A 26,281-nucleotide genomic window follows, 5' to 3' on the forward strand; every position below is an offset into this window, starting at 1 on the left:
TATGAACATTTTAACAGTCCGTTCAATAGAAGCGAAAAACATCGAAACACAGCGGTTCCTTGTATTTATTATATTTTAAACTTTTTTATTTTTAGTATTTTATATTATGGCAGCATTATACTCTGTAAAATTCGGTTCAGGAGATAGAGCTCTGTGACAAATGGACAGACAGCGGAGACTTAGTAATAGGTTCCGTTTTTACCCTTTAAATAAAAATGTCGCTGCAGCCATGGTTTTTCATACTGAATCCCATCCGATTTACACTTAGTTTATCTTTTATTATTATAATCCATGTCTATTGTCTTCAGAATACTGCATATCCCTAGTACAACTCTGGCTAGAAAAAGGAGTGATATTTAATTACTCATTGTTAAGACTAGAACATTATTTTGTTTAGGATCCGCTGTGCGTCCGGCTGCGGTGGATTTTAAACTCAGAGCTCTCGAGTGAGAGGCAAATTTTCTAACCACTAATATTGTCATGTTAATAGCATTTGTTATGTGTTTATCAATTATTTTTAAAATCTTTGGAAGGCGAGACTATCATTGATTATATCGGTCGGTCCTATCGCGTGATGTGGCTGATCAACGCCACTTCAGCTGGCTAAGCTACACCTAATTCCGACCATAGCTCCCTCCGACTCTGAGTTTTCGGTATTGAGGCTTCTAAAGCCTACAGTAAAGGATCTTATCTTAGCGCCATAAGTCGTCACTGTCTCGAATACGTTCAAATTCAGACAATGAGGAATTTGGGGTAAGAAAGCACTATATATTTTTCCGCACGTAAACAAGCTGAGGTGGATTCTGCGAAGTAACCCCATTCGCATAACAAAAACCTACACGGGTGTGACATGGAGTCGTAGGCATGATGTTTGCCTTGTCCCTGTTGATTTTAAGACCCGTCCGTTGTGAGGCATTGTAGATGTAGGTTTTGAAGATGGTAAAATCCATTGTGGTTCGACTCCAGCGGCACCACCGCCACACCTACTCGTACTCGTATTTCTACCCAATAACGGAAGTATTAAACGCTGCTTTGTTCCGGTTTGAAGGATGCGGTAAGGGAAACAAACATTTTAAGGCGTTCCAGCTTAGTCCTCAGGGGGTAACGGTGCATCTGTTGCCTCAGGTAGGAATTGAATCCTATCTGGGATGGATTACAGTTACTCTATTACTATGTACTCGGACTAACATAAAGGCGGCTCTTTATACACAGTTTAAAATCTCGATGTAACTACAGTTGATCTGGCATCGCTGAAAATCCTAGTACCGTGAAGTTTAGATAACAGCACGATTATACTTCTCGGCCTACTAATAAATAGAAGACCGCTAGTGGCGCGCTGCTGCACTTTGTATCACACGTTAATTCGACAATCTCAGGTATTGGTTAGCAGTCGTTAAACCTTGTTAGAGGCCTTATGGATAATGGATAAAACATTTGACATGGTTCAGCTACTAATCCGTACGTCTTTCCACGAATTCGTATAACAGAGTAGCGTGGTATAATACGGTCCAGGCCTCCCCCAGTTGCAAGAAGTGGGCAATGCCCAGAAATAAGAGTTAGAAAGGTTGGAATCATGAGAATTTATAATGTTTTGATAATTTATAATGTTTTGATAATTTCTCGAGTTCCCGGGAAAATGTGGTCGGGAAATCCCGTCTACATTAGTATGTTTGCATCATTTAACATATCGATTCCTAGACCATGATCTGTATTAGACTGGTAGTCGTAATTTTAATACTAGATTTTCAAAGTTATGTGCGTTTTAGAAATTTATTATCGCTTGCTTAAACGGTAAAGAAAATCATCACGAGGAAACCGGCATACCTGAGAAATCTTTAAAAATAAGTCTACCAATTCGCACTTGTCCAGCGCGGTGGACTATAGCCTGATCTTTCTCATTCTGAGACGAGACCCGTGCTCAGCAGTGGGACAATAATGGGTTGATAATGATGATGAAGACGACGAGTTAACTATACCAAATGTATTATTAAATTAAATGTATAAACCACAAAGAACATGTCTCACTTGGGAATATTTTTAAATGAGACTCGCTAAAAGTAACAAAATTCTTGTTTTGCGAGTAATGTGTAAGTAATTCTCTAACATCGGCGATATTTTTTGGTTTTTATTTTAGGTTGTTTTGTATATACACGTTGAAAAGAAAAATATCTTAAGAATTAAAATTGATCATAAATATATTTATTTTAAACATTTACTAGTTTTTAGTCGAACCAAAAAGCATTCTTAATTACATTCCATGTTACAAAGATTCCTGATAGTTCTTTTTCAATAATGTTCGTAAGTACTTATACATTTTTTAATTTCCATATACATAATATAAGCAATGCCCATAAATCTCAAAAACTATAACTATATATGTAATACATACAGATATACACGTGTATATAGAATATATGTTATATAGAATATACATTACGTGATTTGATTTGGTCAAATGGAAACCAAAAACTCCATATTTTTCTGTCACTCAAAAAAATTATTATAACAAAATAACTATTATTCTTTTATCTGAGATAATATTTCTTTATTAGATATATCTTCGACAGATTAGACATCAATTCAATTTGGTACAAGTTACAACTTTTCGGCAAAAGTTACAAGTTTTTACAACTTCGACACAACAGTAATTGTTGTTATTGAATAACAACAATTCTGACATTTTTCGGAATGCCTATACGTGATCAGAAATCGTATGTTAAGAGATGATTAGATTCCAAACTTTGGAATATGTTGGACAAACATTCTTCCAAAAATCTGGAATTGAGTTACGGTAGTTACTTGTCTTTAGAGACACAACACAACACTGAAATGTTTGTTCTATCTACAACGGCTTACAATTACAATAATACCTATTTGCTGTGTTGTCTTTCAACTACAGACAGACACTGTCGTCACTCACTATTGGATACGACATTTCAAATTGTAAACTTTTATTTATTTTACTTTAAACCATTTAGTACTATTTTGATATGAATTAAGAACATTGCTGTAGAAATTGCAAAATTCCTTAATGAATACTTTATTTCTTTAATAGCATAAATTAATGTAACAAAATCAAATCTACAGTAAACTTAAATCTTTTAATAAGTTTAATTTAATAAAAATATAAATATATATTAACTTAAACATTTGTTTTTAATATAGATAAATTACTTTACTCACTGTAATAATAGTTTAGTTTCTAAAATTGCATTTGACCAACTAATTTAAATTGACCACATTATATCAATATGATGTTTGCTTTTCATCAATTTAGAATATGTTATTTAGTTACCTAATTGCATTGTTTGTAAACGAAATTGATTAGTGTTTTATATTTTAATGTGTGTCTTTGAAATGAAATGAAATGAATTATATTTATTTTGTTTAGGCCAACGGCCGCACTAACAAATTGTCAGTTACGTACAATATTTTCTTAAATTACTAACGGATAGGAACGCGACCTCTACTGAAAAGATCCGGTTAGAAACTCAGTGGGTTTGTCTTTTTTTTAATAACAATTATTCTTTTTGCCCTTTTTACATTAATTAATAAAGCATTAGCTCCATTATCTTGCTTTACAGTTATCTAAAAAAATAAGTTAAGATACGCTACTACGCTACTACAGCAAGATACGCTGCACTTTTAAATTTCATTTAAAAATGTATGCATTGCTCGTCTGTTTTATTTGTCGAGGAGACGTAGATTGCTACCACTAAGGACTAAGTTGGTATGCTTAGGACAAGAATGTCTCCCATACAAAAACCCTCCAAAGCGGAATACAACAGTGCTTAACATTGCTATTCTTAGAAGACAGTTGTGGCGGTGATGCCTCCGGAATTGACACCACAAAGGGTTCTACCACCACCAACTTAACTAGATAGATAAAATATTGTCCCCAAGGGACACTTGTGAGCAACTCCACAAAGAACGGTACTACCTACCGCCGAACTCAGATTCATTGCCACATCGACACTAAGTTACCCGATATGTATAGTCCGCGCCAAACTACTAGTCCGCTCTGAAATTGTTGCGCACAACTACAAGCATATATTCCGTAGCAACGTAAGGGCATACTAACGCAGCTATGGGATGGCGAGAGCAGGCAGCGGACGGGTGCCGGGAGGGGTCCCGCGCTGTCTTCGACCCGCTAATATCTATAATTTGCTATTCGACGCAACCCTTTTCTATATTCAGAGCGGACTAGCAGTTTGGCGCGGACTATAACAGCCAAATACACAAATTAAGTGAACCTTAATGCTAGTGCATTACGTTTATGATGCCTTGAAATCCAAGTTCTATCTAAACTTGCTCTTCAAAACACTTCAACAACTTACTCGTATTAACAAACTTGGTTGCATTATAATAATATTAGCTTTAGACAAGAAACATCACTCAAGTTCTTATCCCGAGCTATGGCTGAAAGACAACGACCCTTAGGGCAATACCATGTGAAATATAAAGGACTTGAAAAAAAAAAAGAAAAAATATAGGCATAAACCTTTTATCGAATTTTCAGTCGCGCCAGGAAAGAACACATTTTAATTATTCATTTAATTCAAAACATAATTACCATAACGATGACGAAGAATATCGCGAAGAAGTCTACATGCCATATTTTTTACCTATAAACATATGATACTTGTCCTGACCGACTGACCAACTGTTTCATCGTCATAGAACCCAAACTGAAGCTGACACGACAATAGGTTCCTGATCTTTTTCTAAATATTTTTCTTGAAACTATATAGAAACCCTTAAACTCTAAAGTTAGAAAAAGTTTGTTAAGTTTATTGTGAATATATTAGCCTCATCTTTTTATTAATTATTTGAGTCAAAATTACTTTTTACATAACTGACAAAATATAGACCTCGCTGATCAAGTCATAAACCGAAAATGTTTGCCAAAGATATTAAATTATTCCCATTTAATGGCAACCATAAAATATTACGAACATATTAATATTTGTCGTGTTGCTAATCTGACGGCGATGTGGTTTTATGGGGTTTTTATTCAAAGGCTTCGTTAGGGATGATTAATTTTATGATTTTGACACGAGACACAAGATTTTATGGAGTTTCTTTCGCCTCCAATTCACAAAACACCTTGTGAAAAGTATTCCGTATGGAGTGTTTTTTTAGTTTTTTTACCTTACTGCGGAAGGTAATGTTGTAATGAGCGTATGTATGTATGTTTCATTTTTGGAAATTTATGGTATTTACCATATGGTATTTTTGGATTCATCTAAAGAATGTCAGATAGGCTATATCTTTAAGCAATCGGGTTTTTTTATTATTGTTATTTGAAACAGGTTCAATTTAACTTACTATCTACTTACTACTTACTATGTTATATATAAAATTCTCGTGTCACAATGTTAGTTACCGTACTCTTCCGAAACGACTTTACCTATTTTCACCAAATTTTATATGCATATTCAGTAGGTCTGAGAATTGGCTACTATCTATTTTTCATACCCCTAAGTGATAGGGGTTGTTCACACTTTACATTTTTTTTATCAGGCAATACAACGTTTGCCGGGTCGGCCAGTATTCATAAAACATGTAATAAGACAAAAGTTATTGTAATGTAGGACAAACACTGACATTGACTAATAGCCATCAATAATCACAAAACAATTGTTTCCATAACATTTATACAAGTCTTGTACACTTTCGAAACCTTTCAAACAATTGTACGTGATGAAGAAACATTAATTAATCCGGTCGTTAACTGTAACACGAAAATTATTTATTCAACAACGAGCCCTGAATGTGTATGGTTGTGGTAGGTCTACACGACATAGGTTTTGTATGCTATGAATTAATATTAATATACCATAGAATAAAGTACCATAGAATAACATTTCGATCTAAAAGTTGTACGTTTGTGGTTTTACTATGGTGGCATTTACTTTAGCTATAGCCCGATAACAGCAGTGTTATGCCCTGCTGTACTCTGATGTGAAGGGTAATTCCACTGTAATTGGGAATTATTAATTTATTAATTGGGAATACAACGCGTCTATACTTGTCTTTAGATTTTCCCTGTAGTTCCGGGACTAGAATAGGGCTACGGTATCCCCTGCCTGTCGTAACAGGCGACTAAAAGAGGGCTTTCGGGGTTGCGGGCGGCAAGAGTGAGAGCTCGAACCGTCCAGTAAGCGACCCCGGGAGGGACGGCGGTATGTGTGGTCGCACCGTCGTAAACACTACATGGTGTGGGAGGAGTGAAAATTGCTCCCCCAGGGTACAGCCCAATCGGGGCATCGCGCTTGGAGGGCTCCGGTTGTGTTCTGTCGGAGATCCCGGAGTTCTCCAACAAGCGCTGAGGATGGCCACCGGGGGGTTTTAGTGCGGTAAAGGTCCCACATAGCCCGCGTCGCTCCCACGTCGTCGGGTACATTTTGAAGGTTTCCCCCTCGAAAAAAAAAAGGTAACACTCGATGGGAGACTGTAGTCACCATCAGATGGACCGCATGCTCTTTACTTTCTTACTACATAGATTTCACAATTTTCAAAAATTGTATTAGATAGTTACTGAATTCACTCAGTAGTAAAAACTCAACAGTTGGCAGTCGGATAGATTTATTTTCCACCTTCATCATCATCAACCCATTACTGTCCCACTGCTGGGCACGGGTCTCGTCTCAGAATGAGGAGGATGAGGTCATAGTTCACCGCGCTGGCCAAGTGCGTATTGGTAGACTTCACATACCTTTAAGATTTTTTATAAATCTCTCAGGTATGCAGGTTTCCTCACGATGTTTTCCTTCACCGTGAACACACAATATGTATACTTTCCCTTAAAACTTCCCAAATATTTTTGAATAAAAATAGGCTATTACCACATTTTTTTCCATTTATCACAATCTTTTAATAGACTTTCAATCAGACATAAAGGCCATTCCACATTAAACACCGTTCCATTAGAGGAAATGGTCTAAAATGGTATTGAAATCGTATCAATTTCTATCGGCAATCATCTAACGGTTTTAACCCATTATCGTACCTCAAACGGCTTTAGAATTCTATTTTAATGCCTAACAATTGTCTACCCGGTCGATTGCACGTTTAAAACGCCATAAAACTCATAAAACGCCATGGTGTCTGATATTTCTCGCTTCATTGCACAGTCATCATGTTTCTATTGCTTTTTAATAACGCTATAATACTACTTGTTTGTAAGTTTCAAGAAGAATAGAATTTTGTATTACGCGTTAACGTTAACCTTTGTAAGTTTTACCTCGGCAACAGATTTTTTAAAGCAGAACTTTATATGAATTAATATTTTTCAAATTTTATATAAAAGATATTTAAATTAAAATATATTAATAATTTATCTATTTTATGCTTTACTTATGATGTAATTTTATGTATGTATGATGCTTTTCATAAAATATACAATAATGATAGTAATGATTTATATATTATTGGAAAATCATTATTTTATAATATTAGTATGCGGGGGGTTTCAGGGGCGATAAATCGATCATACAGTAAAGCTCGGACATCCAGGTACTTATGTTACAATAATACTAAAATAATTCAGTATTTGCCTTCCTCCATTGACATTATTTACAAGTTTCATCTCTCATCTAACTAACATTGTTTCCACAGTGAAGTAAATAGGTGTACAACAAATGTATACTATAAAATCCCTTTTATTTATATGACGGCCGATCCATTAACCCTATTTCACCACTAACCTGTCTATTTCATCCACAGAGCAGAGAATTAACAGTAGGGGTAGCAAGTCGTCGAACCTTATAGAGAAAGTCAACGGGTGGCGCAGTCAACGTGGAGGTACGTGGTAGTGTGACCGTTCCCTATGCTTGGCTCATGTAGATAGGCAAGTTTGCAATATAGGCATAGGCAACTTTGCAATGTAGGAATAGGCAGCTATGTAGCTATTCAATAATTTTATTATGTAGACATAGACAGTTTTGCGTTATGGGTATAGGCAAAGTTGCAATATTGGCATAGGCAGATATGCAGCTATTAAATAATTTTATTATGTAGATATTGGCAGTTTTGCATTATGGGTATAGGCAACGTTGCAATATAGACTTAGACAGCTATGCTGCTATTAAATAATTTTATTATGTAGATATAGGCAGTTTTGCAATAAAGGGATAGGCAACATTGCGATATAGACGTAGGCAGGTATGCAGCTATTAAATAATTTTATTATGTATATATAGGCAGTTTTGCAATAAAGGGATAGGCGACATTGCAATATAGGCAACTTTGCAAAGGATTTGAAAAAAAAACATTATGTAGATATCGGCAATCATAGATTTTAGACTATCTAAGCTTCTAGGTAGAGAGTAATTTGAATTTTATTCATTTTTCATGCTCAATCAATAGTTATCGATAAGAATCATATTCATGTGATGTGTATATTACATTCTTAGAACAAAGTCATTGAATCGAAATAAATAAAATAATGTATTTGAAATGATTTTATTAATAAAGTCAAGTTTTATTATTAGTAAGTCAGGCATTTTATTAATTAAATTGTAAAAAAAATACTTACTTTAAGTTCGTAGAAATTAGTTTTCGTTTAATTTAAATAAAATTTAGGTCGTAGTCAACGATAAAAATTAATAAAAATAACAGTCCTGAGACACACTTTATGGGTATAAAATTAATTGGATTAAAATTTTATTGGAGCCAAGTTCAGGGAACGGTTATAACTAAAGCATGCGCTTGGTTGTAAATAACACCGATGCACAACTGTAGATAGATCGGCACCGACGGACACCGGCTACCTCTCTGTTTGTTCACTACTCTGTGGCGCTTATAGATGCTTGGATGTCACAGAGAAAATTTGTAGTTATATAACACTTTAATTTATGTTTGAAACACTGGTTGATGAAAGTTTTTAATGTATGCTGTTTATTTTTTGTTATAAGAAATGATGCTGATGTCATATAAGTGATAAAGTTATGTATCGTAATTGTACTAGTACATTCATAATATTTAAGTAACATATTCTTAGTTTTTTTTTAACTATTCCTTTATTCAATTAAACAAATCACCTTAATAAAAAAATTACAGCGTGTATTTTTTTTAACGATACTTAAATAGCGAAATGCAAGAGAATATGAAATTCCAAGAAATATTACAATGGATGTAACAATTTTTTTATCGAACAAAATTTTAATTTTTTTTTGAAACATCTATTTACCAAGGTAATAATTGACTTCTTTTGGCATTAACATAGATCTGTATGGTGTATAATTTCATTTCAATTTCAATTTTCACGATATTGTCACGTGTCTTAATTTGTCTGTCAAAATTTATTTTTAATTTAACACATTCTCTTCAAAAAAGATGCAAAAAAGAGCTGTCCTTCACAGCTGGCGATGCATTGGTAACTTCTGTGGTGTTGCAAATGTACATACTTTGTACCTCTGTGCTTCAATTACTCTGTGAAAAGCTCGTGTTTCCTAGGAGCTTATTAACATAGTAGAAAAATTATCATTTTTACACGAAACATGCAATTATAAACATGCATGCGTTTGCATACTGATTGTAATGCACTTCACGGAAGCCTGTTATTTACTTCCCAGAAGTTTTATAACTACTTTGCACTATCAAGGATTTCTGTGAATAACGTTTTAATTAAGTTTTTAATACGTATTGCACGTAGGCTGTAAATACTCGTAGTTTAATTTTTTTAATCAAAATACTATATTGACATTTTTTCTTATTTATATTTTGTTTCATGTTTCTATACGGTAACTATGTCTAAATTGAAACAGATATAATTTTATTTTCCATGAATATAAAGGTCATTAAAGTATCATATTATATTGATTTGATACGGTGCAACGGGTCTAATCTTACGGACAAATCGATGTTATTGTTTTTACAATTTGACACATAAAATTACATAAAAGATTAAAATAAAAAGAATGATTTTGATGAAGTTTGGGTTAAATTCTATGTCCCTATTTCAGTTATAAATAAGGAATTTCACGGAAATCTGTAATTTGCTTCCCAGTAGTTTCTACTGTTTACTATTTGCACTGTCAAGGATTTAATGAATGTGAATAACGTTTTAATTAAGTTTTTATACGCTTTGCACTTAGGTAGGTAGTTTAATTTTTTATCAAAATAATATCCTCTGCAAAGGTATATATTTTTTGCCACGGTGATAATATTATTCTCTACCATATAGGTAGATATTGAGTTCATAAATACTTAGATAGATTTTTTCATATATAGATTGAGCGTCGTAGGACCACATTACTAAGACTCCAAACTTCCCAACAGTTTTAGGGAATTTTGCGTGTATGCTTGCACAAAGTAAATTAGAAAAGTAAAAGCGAAATGTATGTTTTGATTTTGAGAAATTCATTTGGGTAAGTTCTTTAATCAGTATTTTCACAATAAATTCGATCGTAGTTCGTACATACATTTTATAACTTTACCTCCATGATTCCAGACTACGATCCCGGCTAGGCAGACTGTACTATAAATATTGTTTTTATACGACAGAGTCTAGTTATTTGTAGTTTTTTTTTTAATATAATATAGGAGTAGCAGACGAGCATGCAGTCCACCTGATGGTAAGTGGCTACTGCCGCCCATGGACATCTGTAATAGGATTAGATATTCCTGAGGTCGGCCACAGATGCGCCACTACCACTGAGGACAAGCTGGAACGCCTCCGAAAAGTCTGTCTCCCTTACCACACCCTTCAATCCGGAACACGGCAGCGCCTAACGCTGCTGTTATTAGGTAGAAATAGGTGTGGCGGTGGTGCCGCCGGAGTCGAACCACAAAGGGTTCTACCATCTTCGAATATTCTTAGTAGTCCTGGTATAATCGAAAGCAAATACCTTCTGGTGCGTCCTGTGAGATGTAACTCTTAATAGATTGACTCCGGAGGCACTACCTCTACACCCATTACAGCCTTATAACAGTAGTATAAAATAAAATACTTACATCAGGCCTTTCAACTTATTCATCAGAGATAGACGCACTTGTAGCTGGCCTCAAGTAGATCTCCATCCTATCTTGTTGAATTCAGTTATCTACGGGCGTTAGTGACCACATACCATCATGTGGATTGCATGTTCGATTCTTAATTCAAAAAAATAAAAAAAATGCTGCCCATATCTCATGTTAAACCTTATCGCGGCAGTTTTTCAAATTGTAATAACATTCTAGTTAGCGTATTGACGGACAAACCCATTTATAACGAGTGCAGTGACATACAGACATGCAAACCGCCCATTCATTAGTTAAGTGATAACTTTCCACCACTGGTTGTCATTTGTCAAAATCATATTTAGATTTGACCTATAAAACAATTGTTATTAGGTCAAAGTATTGTTATCCTATCCATAATAATAATAATGGTATTAAATGTGCGATTCAAACCTGCATAATGATTCTTCAGACATAGCACGTGTGAGGCGCTTTCCGTGGCAGACAAAATAAATTCTCAAAGACATACTTATATCTACTGTAACACATCCGCGAAAACACGGGCAGTGTCAGAAGGTGGATGGGGTGACCGCTAGTCACTCCAAGGATAGGTTAAACCATCGCTTTATGTTATCAATAAAATACCGAAGCTGACATACATTTGTGACGTCGGACCATGTTGATTCTCAAAAATGGTTAAGTCCGCGTAAAACTGCTAGTCCACTCTGAATATAGAAATGAATCGCGTCGTCATAACAAATTGTATAACTACACATGCAGCGCCTAACGCTGCTGTTATTAGGTAGAAATAGGTGTGGTGGTGGTGCCGCCGGAGTCGAACCACTAAGGGATCTACCACCTTCAATTGCCACTTGATGGTAAATGGCCACTCATGGCTCGCTTTCTACATCAATCATAAAAATAGATATGGATATCCAGAGGAGTATACTTCAGGCTTCCCCCATTTATGACCCTAAAGCAGTAAAACATAAAAAGAATTATAGCTTTAAAATATTTTCAGTACACACGTGTGAACTCAAAAACAATGAGCATATGATGAAAATGGAAACTTCAAACGAAACATTTCTGATTATGTTCAAAGAAGCTGTTGTTTAGTTTTATTTTCTTTGTTAACACAGTCGCCTTTAGATGATCAATGGATTATTCTTTCTCTTTTTGCCAGAGTCTACGAAAAACAACGAAGTTATAGGAAATTTTTTATAGATGCATTAAAATTTCTAAGTAAAAAATGTAATTTTTTTATGAAGTTGGGGTAGCAAGTTAGCATGCCAGACCAGGTAGAAAGGGGCCAGTGTCGGCAATAAAACATCTGTAATAAGGAGTTTATTAAGTAATTTCTACTTAAAGTCTGACACAAATGAGTTTTTATTCGTTCCAAAAAATGAAACATATATACGAAATTATACCCATACATTAACCCATACATTTCGAAAAACATAACCCTTCACAATCGAATAATGAGATAAAATCTTATAATAAATAATATAATTTTACATACCGTATTATTTGCTGACATTAAAATAACATAAAAAGAGATTGAAGCGAATGATTGTAAATTCCTGATCGAATTGACAATCATTCGCTTCAAAGTATGTGTTTCCCACGAGAGAAAGATTTCCTATGAGCATTTCATAGTGATTCATTCTTACGTATTAAATTTACGTAACACACATCTCTTTGTATACGTTATTTGCCACTCAATAAAAATATCTGTTCACCTTTCAATGTATGTGTTGATGTTCCAATTATATAAAATGCACATGGGCGGTAGTGACTTATCCATCAGGTTTTGTCTACACTAATATTATAAAGAGGAAAACTTTGTTTGTTTGTTTGGTTGTAATGAACAGGCTCAAAAACTACTGGGCCGATTTTAAAAATTATTTCACCATTCGAAAGCTACATTATCTACGAGCAAAATAGCCTTATTTTATATGAAATATATTTGATAAATAGATTTTGAGGCGGAACAAAGTGTGCCGGGTCAGCTAGTTTTTAATATAGAAACAAGGAGCAGTTGACCACAGTGTCAGACTAAGCTCGTCGGAGGCCCGGGGCAGAAAGTTGAATGAGGCCCAGTCTATAAAGTTAATATAATATTACAAGCTTCTAGCAATTTAATATCTTACAAGTTCCCTTGTAGATATTTGAAGGCCCACAAGACCAGAGGTCCAAGGTGGACCGCCCTTGTCGCCTCCGCCTTAGTCCACCTGATGGTAAATGGCTACTGTAGACCATGACCACATTACATTTGTAATCAACACCAGATTATCTGGTGTTCTTAGTCTAAATCTAATCTAACCCTAATTAGATCCCCATTTGAGATCGGCCACTGATTCGTTAGCCCTAAAGCCTAAGTTTGAACCTTGATAAGTATGTCTCCGGTACCCACCTTCAAAGCTGTGCACAACAGCGCTTAACACTGTTATTACAAATAGTGCGTAGTCTGTATGGTCGTTGGCTGCTATAAAAAGGCATCTTTGTTTCGTCTCTAACTATGACGTCATAAAGCCACTCAGAGACAAAGGCACTATTAGCAGCTACAAACAGTTTATTGGATATAACGGCTAATGCACGGTGATGTCCCCTGAGTGCATTGTGCGCAGTTAATGCTTGATCTATCCAAGATTGTAGCGTTGACACAAATCTAGTTAGTTGTTTGATAAGAAAATTTCTGTATTGACTTCGCTTTGATTTGAAATTGAATTGGATTGAATTCGATGCATTGTCTATCGTATTGTACGATCCATTAAGGCTTTATCTTTCGTTTATTGTACATTCCCGGAATTTAATAACGCACTTGGGGCTATATTTCATTTCATTGTTTAAGAATTTACCTTTCGTGCAATATGCAATACTGCGTGCGTTCCAGGGATTCGGTAACGCACTCTGAGGCATATTTCATTTCATTGTTTAAGAATTTACCTTTCGTGTAGTATATAGTACTGTGTGCCTTTTCGGAATTTGATAGTGCTCTCCATGCTATATGTCATTTCATTATTATTATTGATTTATTCAGTTTATTTGATAACGGCTAATGCACGGTGATGTCCCCTGAGTGCATTGGGCGCAGTTAATGCTTCATCTATCCAAGATTGTAGCGTTGACACAAATCTAGTTATCTGTTGAATAAGAAGAAAATTTCTGTATTGACTTCGCTTTGATCTCAAATCATTGGATGCAATTGAATTTGAATTGTTGTTATTAATGTTTGATCGATTATGAATTTATCTTTCGTTCAGTACACGTACGTTCCCGGAATTTGATAACGCACTCCGTGCTATATTTTATTTCATGAATTTGAATTTGATCTCAACATTGTTTAAGAATTTACCTTTCGTGTGTTTGATCATAATTTATCTTTCGTTTAGTATGCGTGCCTTTCCGGAATTGGATAGCGCACTCCTTTCATGTCATTATTCAGTCAATATATTTCTCTATATGGATTTTTTTTATTTTCCTATTCACATAGTTTAAATTATTATTTTGTATTATTATTATTTGAATTTGATCTCAACAAATACTACAAGTACAACAAATACTTGATGTTTAAACGTACGTTTACGTTTATAGGATCTAGTTAACTGATGCTATAGCAGATAACATCTTCATGATTCTTATTAAGACGCATTTTTAATAAAACAGTGCATGGTTTGATAATGCGGACTATAATGTATATGCAGAAATTAGGTTTTCATTATATTGTCTAAATAGTAATTTAGATTTACAGTTTAAAATAATAACAAAATACAATGTATGGGAAACAATAATAAAAATATTAAGAACTAGTTTAAGAACATGTACAAGTACACGTATTGTGTACTTGTACATTTTCAAAATATATTCAGAATATGAATTAATTACAAATAATAAAAATCTTAATGTTTATTAATAAAACAATAAGTGTATTTAAATTGGTAATCATTACTTCTTTCACCCCATCATATGGGTATGAAATAAAGGTTTTTTGAACAGAATAAAAATAAAACTTGTTTAAAATCAAATTTATTTTCTAATTTCAGGTTCCTGCCTAAGTTATGGACACTCCTGCTGGGGAGGTAAGTTATATTTTAATAATTTTAATATACATTTAATACATAAGAGTGAATAATCTCTCGACATCTAAATCTGGGGCCCGATCTTCGAATCCAACACACCTCTGATTTTTCCAAGATAAATAATTGTCACTTTCTATAACATTAAAAAAATATTCGAGGAAACCTACCCGCCGGAGAAATCTTTACTCAACCTAAATAAATTTTTTGTTCATACTTAACCTTAATCATAGATGGTTAAGAAACTTGGCCTCTTCATCGAGGGGTTTGAGGTTCAAATCCCAGGCCTCACTCACCTCTCATTTTTCAAAGTTATGTGCGTATAGAAGTATTAGTTATCACGTTCAATGCCACGATTCATTAATTCCTTCTGTAGTGCCGCCTATATTTACATATATAACATTGGACTCGCCCGGCAAGTCGCCAACACATGAACGAAATTTATATCGACTCGCAAGGCGAGTCGTTGGCACTGAACACGTGCTAACACGTGATAATTATATCACTTGCTTAAAACTGTGAAGGAAAACATGGTGAAGAACCCTGCATACATGAGAAATCTTAAAAAAAAAGTGAACATGTGAAGTCTACCAATATCATTGCCCAGCAGTGGGACAGTAATGGGTTGATGATGATGTCTATGCTACATCACTTGAACGAAACAGTCCAACAAAACACAGTTGTCCCCAAATTAAAAATCCTCACATTCTTACAATGTGAATTGAGACCGCGTATTCGCGTAAATCATACGTAACATTTCGTCCCTGCATTAATTATATCAGAACTTCACACATCCGCATAATTAGAAACTTTCCTACACACTGTATTTAAAGAATTTAATGTCAATATGACAATAAATTTATTAAGGCTGACCACTGATTGGCTACTATAGCGCTCGATTCAATATTCTCTATATTCACCCAAGGTTGACTGGTAGATAATGCCATCAGGCATAAAATTAGCCCTTTCGCCTTTCTTCATAGAGGTGATGCAATACATTTCAAATACATAAATAAATCATCCACCACTTCAGAAGGTGTTTCTTTATGGAAAAGAAGCGAAAGAAACTCCATAACACACACATCATTTAAAAATTAAAATAACAATGAACATTGTCAGCTATGCTAATCATAAGTAGGCTTCTTGTATGTGTGGTCGCATTCCGTCGTATACACCAGACGGTGTGGTGACACAAAGTCACCAGGGCGGAGCCCGACGGGGCAGTGCGCTGAGAGGACTCCGGTCGCGTTCCTTTGGAGATCCCGGAGTCCTCTACGCAGCGCCGAGGACAGCCACCGGGGGGGTTTTAGTGCGGTAAAAGTCCCACATAACCCCGTGTTGCTCCCACGGCACCGGGTACCTTTTGAAGGTTTCCCCCTCGAAAAGAAAAAAAAAAAAAAACGTAGGCTTCTTACTTCTTTGCTATTACCTACATAAAATAACCAACTACGTGTATTGTTTTTACCCCCTGCCAAGTCGAGTGTTATAGGTCATATGATTGAAGCCTTAGCTTTGTATTACTTGCATTCTAGAATAATTTCGATGAATGAAAGAATTCTTTTTTATTACTAGTTTTTATGTTGTTTTTAACCGATGTTTCCTGGTAATCCGATATTGGTGGGTTTTATTATAATATACAAGTAACAAACGAGCATGCAGTCCACCTGACGGTAAGTGATATCTGCCCATGGAAAATGAGGGTCCTACTTGATATAAGCAACAGATACGTAAACGTAACGTCTAGTAATTCCCCCTTACCATACCTTTCAAACCAGAAAACTATAGTGCTTTACACTCCTACAAGGCAGAAATAAGTGTGACGATGGTGCCCCATAATTAACCACGAAGTCCACCTCTATACCGTTATGAGTCCTATTAATATATGTAGCAAATATGTTTATCTGTATATATAATAATATTAACCTGCGAACATTTACCTTGTAGCAGGCAGCAATACATAAAAAAGACACTAAAACTAATACCTACACGATAATCAATAATGCATTACGTTAACCCATCATTAACCGCATAAAACACACAACATAACATTTGTTTCACATGTTGTATTAAACTCGGTGGCAATGTAATAACCACAGTTCATAATAGTGACAAATTGGAATGGCGAAATTACACCACCACCATTATTAAACCGCACCCATATAATAAAACTCGTTGCTTCTTTCACAATAATTACACACTGTGTTGTGTTGGTTTCATTTTCAAATGGAATTTAAAGTTAAAATCAAACACATTTGTGAGGTGCTGTTATTAGCGATAGGGAGGTACCACCGCCATATCTATTTCTAGGGTGAAATAATTAGGTGGAAAGGTGTGCTGACTAACACACCACATAAGACCATCTTAGCCTTTAGTTAGATGAGTTGCTAACTCATCTGTCCTTTTTATAATATATGAGTAGCAGACGAGCATGCAATCCACTTCGTGGTAAGTGGCTATAATCAATCCCAGATAGGATCAGATACCTACCTGAGGTCGGTATCTAATCCTATCTGGGATTGATTCGATTGGGGCGACTTCGGAGAAGTATGTCTCCCTTACCACACCCTTCAAAACAGAACACTGCTGTTATTAAGTAGAAATAGGTGTGGCGGTGGTTCCGCCGAAGTTGAACCTTTGAGAGTTCTATCATTATTAACTCGTAGATATATTTTAAACGTTTCGTAAAAAAGTACGAATGTAACTATCGCACCTTTTAAGAGGACGAAGCAGGGCTCTAATGGTTTAACGGAAACATAATTGGAGGTCCCGCGTGGCGGCGCAGTCACCATACCTGTCTGAGACGCAGTAGGTCTGGGTTCAATCCCCAATTTTTGTTCAGGGGTTGGGTGTTTGTGTGTTCAACTTTGCGTATTAATAACACCCATGACATAGGAATAAACCTAGTATGGGGCTATATAAAGAAACCATAAGCGTTACAGCCTCTCCCTTAAACTCTACTGCTCTACTCTACGCTCTATATATAAACTATTGTGCAGGTGGTACATAAATCAATTTAAGACTAATAATGAAAACGTATGACTCCGCCCACGTGCATTTATTATCATATAACATAGAGTTTATACTGTTATCTGTTTCACAGTAATCCACAGCTCATAAAAATATCGCCCTGGATTATCAATAGCAGTTTATTGTAACTGTTTGGCATTTTAAACTTTGAATATACAGTGTAGGGTTTTTACATGATACATATAATTGAATGGAGGCGTTATAAAATTATTTAGGGTTCTTTTTTAATGAATTCTTTTTATATTGAACTTTAATTATTTTAAGTAAATCCATTAGTGGGATCAATTTAAGCATATTGGCAAAATGTTAATAATTGGATAAACAAATCAAAATTATTAATAATAAAATAAGTTAAGTTCAATTTTCTATTAATAATATAAAAGTAATAAACGACATGCAGAACACCTGATGATAAGTGACCACTTATCATGAGGAGGATTGTGAACACTGCGACTATATCTATAAGATTCCTACCATTTTTTTTATAACGAGGGGGAAACCTTCAAGAGGTACGCGACGACGTGGGAGTGACGTCGAGTTATGTGGGATTTTTACAGCACTAAAACCCCCCGGTGGCCGTCCTCATCGCTTGTTGGCGAACTCCGGGATGTCCGACGGAACACAACCGGAGTCCTCCAAGCGCAAGGCCCCGATTGGGCTCTGCCCTGGGGGAGCAGTTTTCGCTCCTCCCAAACCATCTGGTGTTCACGACGGTATGCGACCACACATACCGCCGTCCTTGCTTACTGGACGGTTCGAGCTCCCACTCTTGCCGCCCGCAACCCCGGAAGCCCCCTTTTAGTCGACTCTTACGACAGGCAGGGGATACCGTAGCCCTATTCTAGTCCCGGAACTACAGGGACAATAAGATTCCTACCTAAGCCTAGCCTAGTACAGATGCGTTTCCACCTGACCTGGGAACTAAGATGGTTAACTCAGGCTATCAGCTATATAGGCATCCACAGTGTGGATTCCACGCCCCTCTACCAAACTACGAAAACTGCTTCAGTCTGGAAATAAGTGTGGTTTACTTACCCCCTAATTCGCTGCAAAGGTTTTTACTTAGTAAACGAAATCATTAGCCCGTAAAATAGATAATATTGATTCTCTCCTCTTTAGTATTGTTCGGGTTTTATGTCTATTTGAGTAGGATAGGAGCTACTGATAACGTATCATTCAAAATACAGGTGACAATATCGTTTATACTGTAATCATCGGTATTACGTTTATGGCGATCAGTTGATTTTATCGATACATAATACCTTATCTGTATGACAGAATGCATGACAAATACACCTGACATTTGCTATTTATTTCCCATTGTTGTATAAGCAACAATGTAGAGAAATTTGTCTTTGGATAATGATCGTCAAACCATTACTGTCGTACTGTTGGGCACTTGTCTCCTCTTGGAGTGAGAGGGATTTAGGCCATAATCCACCGCGCTGGCTAAGTGCGATTTGGCCACTTAGTACACCCTCGAGAACTCTTTTTAGGAACTCACCGGTGTAGAGGTTTCTTCACGGTGTTCTCCTTTGACGTTTAAGCAAGATATAATTAATTTCTAATACGCATATGATTTCGAAAAATGTGTGCGCGTGTCTGGGCTTCGTACCTGAGATCCACTGATCTGGAAGCCAAATTTCTGACCACTAGGCTATCACTGCTTATTATGCCCAATGTTAGTAGTGCAATTGAGGTTCTTCGAATGTATTCGAAGGAATCAATGGAGTATTCCCTAACCCATTGATTAAGCCCTTCATACTTGGTCCTAAGCAGTACAAGGTATCTTTACTCTACTATATTGTATTTTTAGTACAGTCAAAATTTTAAAAAGGAAATTTGCATAGATTGAATATTAATAACGGTCTTTATCAACTGACTTATTATTTTAAGGTTTCTAATATTAATAATAAAATATTTACATACATTTTTGCACGGCCAATAGAATTATTCACACAAAATAGATAGAACGTATCCAAAAACAGAGATTAATGTTCAAATAGCTTCACAGAACGATAAAGCCGTGAAATTCAATTACCTCCCACATTTTAATATGATGCGACGTTTTAATCTCGTTTTGAAACAAAGATCCCTCAATATTAAATATCAGGTTCAAATATGACAAGCAAATTCTGGTTGAAGACATTTTTTCTCAAAAGAAATATACATATCACTTTATGAGATAACTTAATTTAAAATAAACTAATAGTGAGCATGCAGTTAGTAAAACATTAAAACATTAAGGAGTTTCGTGCACTATATTGTTAAAAGAAAGAAAATTCTATAACCAATTCATGATTATTAAATAAAAAGAAAATTTGGACTTTTTACGTGAATTTTGACATTGCGATGTCGATTTTACATAGTGTGCTTATAAAACTTAAGTACGTGAAACGCTTAGCTTTTCTAGAAGCTTCAAGAAGATCATAGACATGTTACAATCGTCACCAAAGCTATCTGATCGCGGTCGATGCGTTTGTGATTCCTTAAGGCGGTAACACACGATCGACGATTCATGTCAATCAGCACAAACAATCGTATCGACAGTCGCAGCCTAAGGGTCGTGACAGTCGGCTACCATGACGATGGTCGATTGTCACTGCTTGCATGTAAGATATGAGTAAATAAATAAATAAATAATTTCGGCGACCCTGGTTCATTGTCGTTCGAATTTTACCAACGACGGTAGTTGTCGATAGATAAGTATAGATATCTCACCGCCTTGTAATTGAAGGAAGCCATTAAATGACTTAAGCGGCTGACATTTCTGTCAGCCGTTTAATGGCTGTCATTACACCATGACGCGGACATTTACGCGGAACAATGCCGACATGCGCAGTTAAGACACGAAATCGAAGAAAAAGTGCGAAGAAATATCGTTTCATTCGTAAATGATCTAAAAATTACATATTTTTAATATTCGTCAAACACGAAAATAGATGACAATGAGAATTGTCAAAAGGTTACATTTTCTTGTTAGGAGCGAGTAATCTTTACTAATCTATGTCGTCAAGTTCCCTAACGTTACATTCCTTTACTCCAAAAAACTAACCGATTTTCCATTTCCCGACATCTGAAAGTTCTTATTTTTATTAAATTAATTTAAATTTAGGTCACGCTATTTCCTATAAAAATATCCCATAGACAAATGTTATGAAACAATACCGTTGTCTATGACTTAGCTATTGTAGTCATTCTCTATTGTCTAACATACGGAGCCAGGAATCCGCCTGCATTCAGCCAACGTACTATCAAACTAACGCGTCTTTTTATAGAACATTCTGTTATTTTTGTAAAGAAATAAATTTCTTTTCTACAGAAATACACTCCCAACTTGCGTATACGGCTTTTTTATTTGGAATACGTATTTGCGATATCTGAATTATAATTTTAAATTACAATCTAAAATAGTTGTATAATAACTAATAAGTTACTTCAACAACCATGGAAATCATAGATGAAATGTTTTACTGTTCCTACGAAAGCATTAGCAAATACCTATTGTTTAATCGAGCGGAGACATCAAAAAAGCGTAACTTCAAATAATTACTCTTGGCTCAGTTCAGAACTTGTATAATATATACGAGATGTTGAAAAACTTCCATAGCGTGATTCAGAAATCCTATCCTATTCAGAAATCAAATAGAGCGCGGTGCCACCATTGTAGAATGGCAGAGAACTCTTCAAACCGTCGAATTAAATAAATATACATATAATTCTACAATATATTACTTCCAGCCCACGGCAAGCGGTCAGGCAAGCCAGCGAGCGCTCCGGACTGGTACCTCACCAGAATCTTACGACGCATGGCCGCCAGCGCTGACCTCGTGAGTATTCATGTATAAAATAATTTAAAAACGACCATAAAGTCATATGCATGAAATTTGTGGATATCTGGCACTAAAAAAAACAGTCCTGGAATTTTGGCTATCATTTTTATGTCCCACAGAGCTGGGCACTGTCATTTTTCCAAATCTTGTGGTTGTCTTGAGTATACTTTTTCACTTTACTCCATGTTGGTACCGAACTATTGCAACGGATTTATATCCCAACTTTATTAGTAAAACCGTTTGGATGATTTAAAACCGAAGCAGTATCTAACTATTACTAACCGCTAGTAACAATCGAGATAGATGGCATAACATGTCACCCTCATCTAAATCTCAACACTTGAGAACTCAAAGGAGGATTGTGGTTTACAAACCTTTATTTTATAGCGACATCTATTCGTTTTGTGGAAACGTTTATGTAAAACAGCGCCATCTACATTAATTTCCCTGTACAGAACGGCGCACGGCAGCTGAGCAAGAATGACGACTAGCGACATCTATTCTTAAATTTTATGTAAAACAGCGCCATCTACATTAATTTCCCTGTACAGAACCGCGCACGACAGCTCACCAAGAATGATGACATGGACGACATCTTTCGGGTGGAGATCACCGACGACGCACCCGCCACCAACCGGCTTGTGTGAGTACTAAAGTTTTACTTTCCTTCCGATAGATGGCGCTAGTTAACTGTGTTTAGATTTACGTGGAAACCCCTTGTCTTCGCCCATGTACACTATTATGTATATTCGAATCATTAGCGAAAAATCTTTAAATCTAAGATTCGCATATAAAAAGATCCATCCAGTATGTCCACGCATCCTGTGACAATCCGGACAAATCAAACATAGCAAAAGTAGAGATCAATTTTCAAACCACTCTACATCTACTAATCTACTTGTAATAACTTTATTACATAAAATAATTATTTCAAAATGACATATCAATTTATCAATAGCCCAGTCGCAATACTGGTCTGACATGCAAAGGATATTGGGTTCAATCACCGGTCAATCACATATTATGTGTATCTTTCAGTAAGAAGAAGTTTCTGTAAGAATTCACAAACGAACACGACCTGTAGCACTACTATGAGTTGGCATAGAAACGCCACTATAGAAATTGTAAATAGAAAACTATTGTCATTTTGCTAGTGAATAACATAACTACTATCGTTACGGTATTTCTTGACAACGTCTGTCAAATTAATGACTCATGGGACCGAATTTGTATGGCAATAGGTCATAATGACATTCGCTAGCGATTTGATTTCGATAGGTTTTTTACGTTACGAGTGGCTCACACTACGGAATTTAGTTCTACGAGTAACCACCAGAGGCGCTGTACAATTTTTTATACATTTATTTTACGCAGTCGCTAGCGAGTAATACTTTTGTAAACTCATGGTAGTGCTACTGTACCCTTACCATGAGTTTTCAAATCATCCCACAATTTTACGTTACGTTTACTCAGTCCATTATTCTGTTCCGTTTGCTTCAGTAGACTAAGTAAACGTAACAATAAGTAAGTGCTCAAGTCTCACATGTTCGCAAAAAAGAGAGACAAAACATTGACAAAATGGCGCTTTACCATTTTGTCAATTTAGACATTTAATCTTACATTACTGACACTATAGTTCTGATACAATCCGCTAGGGTCGCTGATTGGAATTTGTATGAGCAAATACGTAAACAAATACCAAAACAGTCATATTTGTCAAAACGTAACTTATGGTAATGGCTCTGGTGGTATATTCCTACCGACCATCTGTAACAAACTATATAGAACATGGGTTCAACTTGAAGATGATCAAAGCTAAGTTACTACTTCTGAAGACTATGATGGTCCTTCCCAATAACAAAACACAAGAACTGTTTCAATATAGAGAAATATGTGTTATCTTTTTGTATTTCAGCTTTGTTTCCAGGTAAATTCAAAGTGGCGCAAAATCAATAATTTTGTTTTTGAATAACTTTTGTACTAAAAAATTGATTTTGCATAATGGAAATCTTTACTTGGACTGTGTATATACTTGTATTTTTTTTACTAATAAGAAAATATCATATCTATTAAGTTTCTTCCAGCGTTGACACAAATTTGCGCTCGTTTTATCATATTTTGCACGACTTTCCTTAAGACTTCCGCCGGTAACACTTCCCATTCCAGTCAAATATTTCCTTACATATGATAATCATCACATATGTTTAGTGTTTATGTATTCCAAGATACATGGAATCTTAGACTTTCTATATGGAAATCGTTATTTACGTATTTGTTATTACATTCCAGGGAGGAAAACGAAGATGCTCCAATGGACCTAGGCTCCCGGACTCCTGAAGCCAAGCCCATGTTAGACGACGAACTACTTTCCAAAATCAAGATCTGGCAAATGATGGTAAGTACGATACGAGTACTTGTTTTTCGTAACAAAACTCTAGGAAATTCTCAAAACCAAGTTTTGGGAATATCCTTTTTAAAACAAATTTTTAAATTGGACAAAAATTCACGAGTTGCATTTTACATATTTCTTGTAAAGACTTAAAACCACAGGTATATGTAGGAATGTGGTAGAACCCTCTGTGGATTGCCTATTTCTGCAAGGGTGTGGTAAGGGAAATATACTTTCCAAGACTTCCCCAGATACTCGTACGCTTACGGATAATAGCATAAAATTCTGTTCACCGAATCTACAATATACAATACATTATCTATATTACCTACATAATATATAAAATAAAATGGAGAATAATCAGAAAAAATAAGTATATTTTCTTGATCGGGCAATGCCTTATTTAGAGAAAGCGGGTGTCTCATTTATTTCCAAATTGGCTTATCTACTTTTATGTCGTCGCATCATACAAGGGGTGATTTTATAAATATTATATCGCAATTTCATTACAAACTCATTCAAATTGAAAACATTTTGGACAAAAACGAAAAAGTCACAAGAATTATATATTTGTACTGAATTATATATTTTAGGATCTTGTGGTTTTTAATTTGTTTTTCTTATTAAATTGTTTAATATACGAGTAAGCAGACAAATAGTAAATATTATTTGAAACAATAAAATGTAATAAATATTAACTAATAATATTCTAAGTATGTTCAATATGTTAATCAAATTACGTACTAGTAAACGTGCAGTGTGGTAAGTGACCACTGCCACCCATGAACATCTGTAATCAACATATGCTTTGCAAGAATAATGGCACAAGTAAAAAAGGTAATTTTCCAGGAGAGCCACTTTAAAATTAAACAATGATTTTGTTTCGAAATCTTTTATTTAAATTAGAATTAAAATAATGATAAATACAATTATAAGTAGTTGTGTATATAACCACAGTAATGTTAGCACACATCAAAATAGGAAATATTTGGGATTAAAATGTATCTTTAACAGAAAAATGAATTTTGAGTTGAGCCATTATTCTTGCAAAGCAGCGATATGATGTAAAGCCCTACTTGAGGCGTTACTGAGGTGCGAGGTGTCACAATTTGGCGTTACTATCTCAGAGGACTACATCGAAACGCCTCGGATTAGTATATCTCCCTTAACACACCATACAAACTGTTGTGGCGGTGATGCCTCCGGAGTCCAACCACAAAAAGTTCTATCACCCTATATTTTTACCAATATTTACTTTATAAACACTTACTTTAATATTTAATTTTAATATTTTTCGTTTTCAGAAAGAGGCATCCGAGGATAAGTGAACACAACCCTACCGAAATGACTGACCTTCTTTAGCGCTTACTTACTTTAGTTCAATCCTTCTTTGACTTAACTGTTTCTTTTACAATACTCTAATAGATCCCGTTAACTACGATTGCAAGGCTGGGTTGCAATTTGTAGTATTTTGTAATATATAGTGAGTAAGTGAATTGTGCCATTCCATGTAACTACTTTTTTCTTAATATTTTCCTATTTTTGTACTTTATAAGTAACCAGGCCTCACTCCGTTTAATTTAAAAATAAATCTCTTCATGTTTATAACCTTTTGTCTTTTAAATTTTTTACAACAATATTTAAATTAACAAAGACAATTACATTTTATTAGTTTTTCTATATTAATTATCTATGGTCAAAATACATTTTATAATCAGCAATAGTATAACCAAATTTTAAAGTAGATTAAAATTCCAATTTTAACTAATAAAGATTATCTTAAATATAATATATGTCTATTTGTATTCATTGTCTGTGGTCGAGAGGCAATTTATTATCTGTAAAAGAAATATTATTCAAACATAAATTATTTTTAAATTTTAAAACTGTTAAGTATACGAAAAATTAAAATTACGTAGCTGATTATATTCTTTAGGTACAAATGTAAATTTATTTAATGTGTTACGTAGAAGCGTAAATGTATAACATAATAATTGTTGATGTTACTATAA

The 26,281-nt window shown here is 35.1% G+C and overlaps 1 protein-coding gene across 1 annotated transcript in view; it reads left to right on the top strand.

Annotated features, from left to right (window-relative positions):
- Window positions 1–26,281, top strand: part of CCHa1 (neuropeptide CCHamide 1) — a 46,394-nt gene extending 20,113 nt beyond the window's left edge. Inside the window, exons 3-8 of the mRNA XM_073093647.1 lie at window positions 7,729–7,806; window positions 14,988–15,023; window positions 21,789–21,877; window positions 22,432–22,523; window positions 24,170–24,275; window positions 25,574–26,281. Coding sequence (XP_072949748.1) covers window positions 7,729–7,806; window positions 14,988–15,023; window positions 21,789–21,877; window positions 22,432–22,523; window positions 24,170–24,275; window positions 25,574–25,597 — 425 coding nt within the window. The 3' untranslated portion in view covers window positions 25,598–26,281. The remainder of the gene's footprint in view (window positions 1–7,728; window positions 7,807–14,987; window positions 15,024–21,788; window positions 21,878–22,431; window positions 22,524–24,169; window positions 24,276–25,573) is intronic.

Source organism: Epargyreus clarus, unplaced genomic scaffold, assembly GCF_041222505.1.
Source record: "Epargyreus clarus isolate Ecla_fem2 unplaced genomic scaffold, WU_Ecla_fem_2.2 ptg000005l, whole genome shotgun sequence".
NCBI classification, from domain to species: Eukaryota; Metazoa; Arthropoda; class Insecta; order Lepidoptera; family Hesperiidae; genus Epargyreus; species Epargyreus clarus.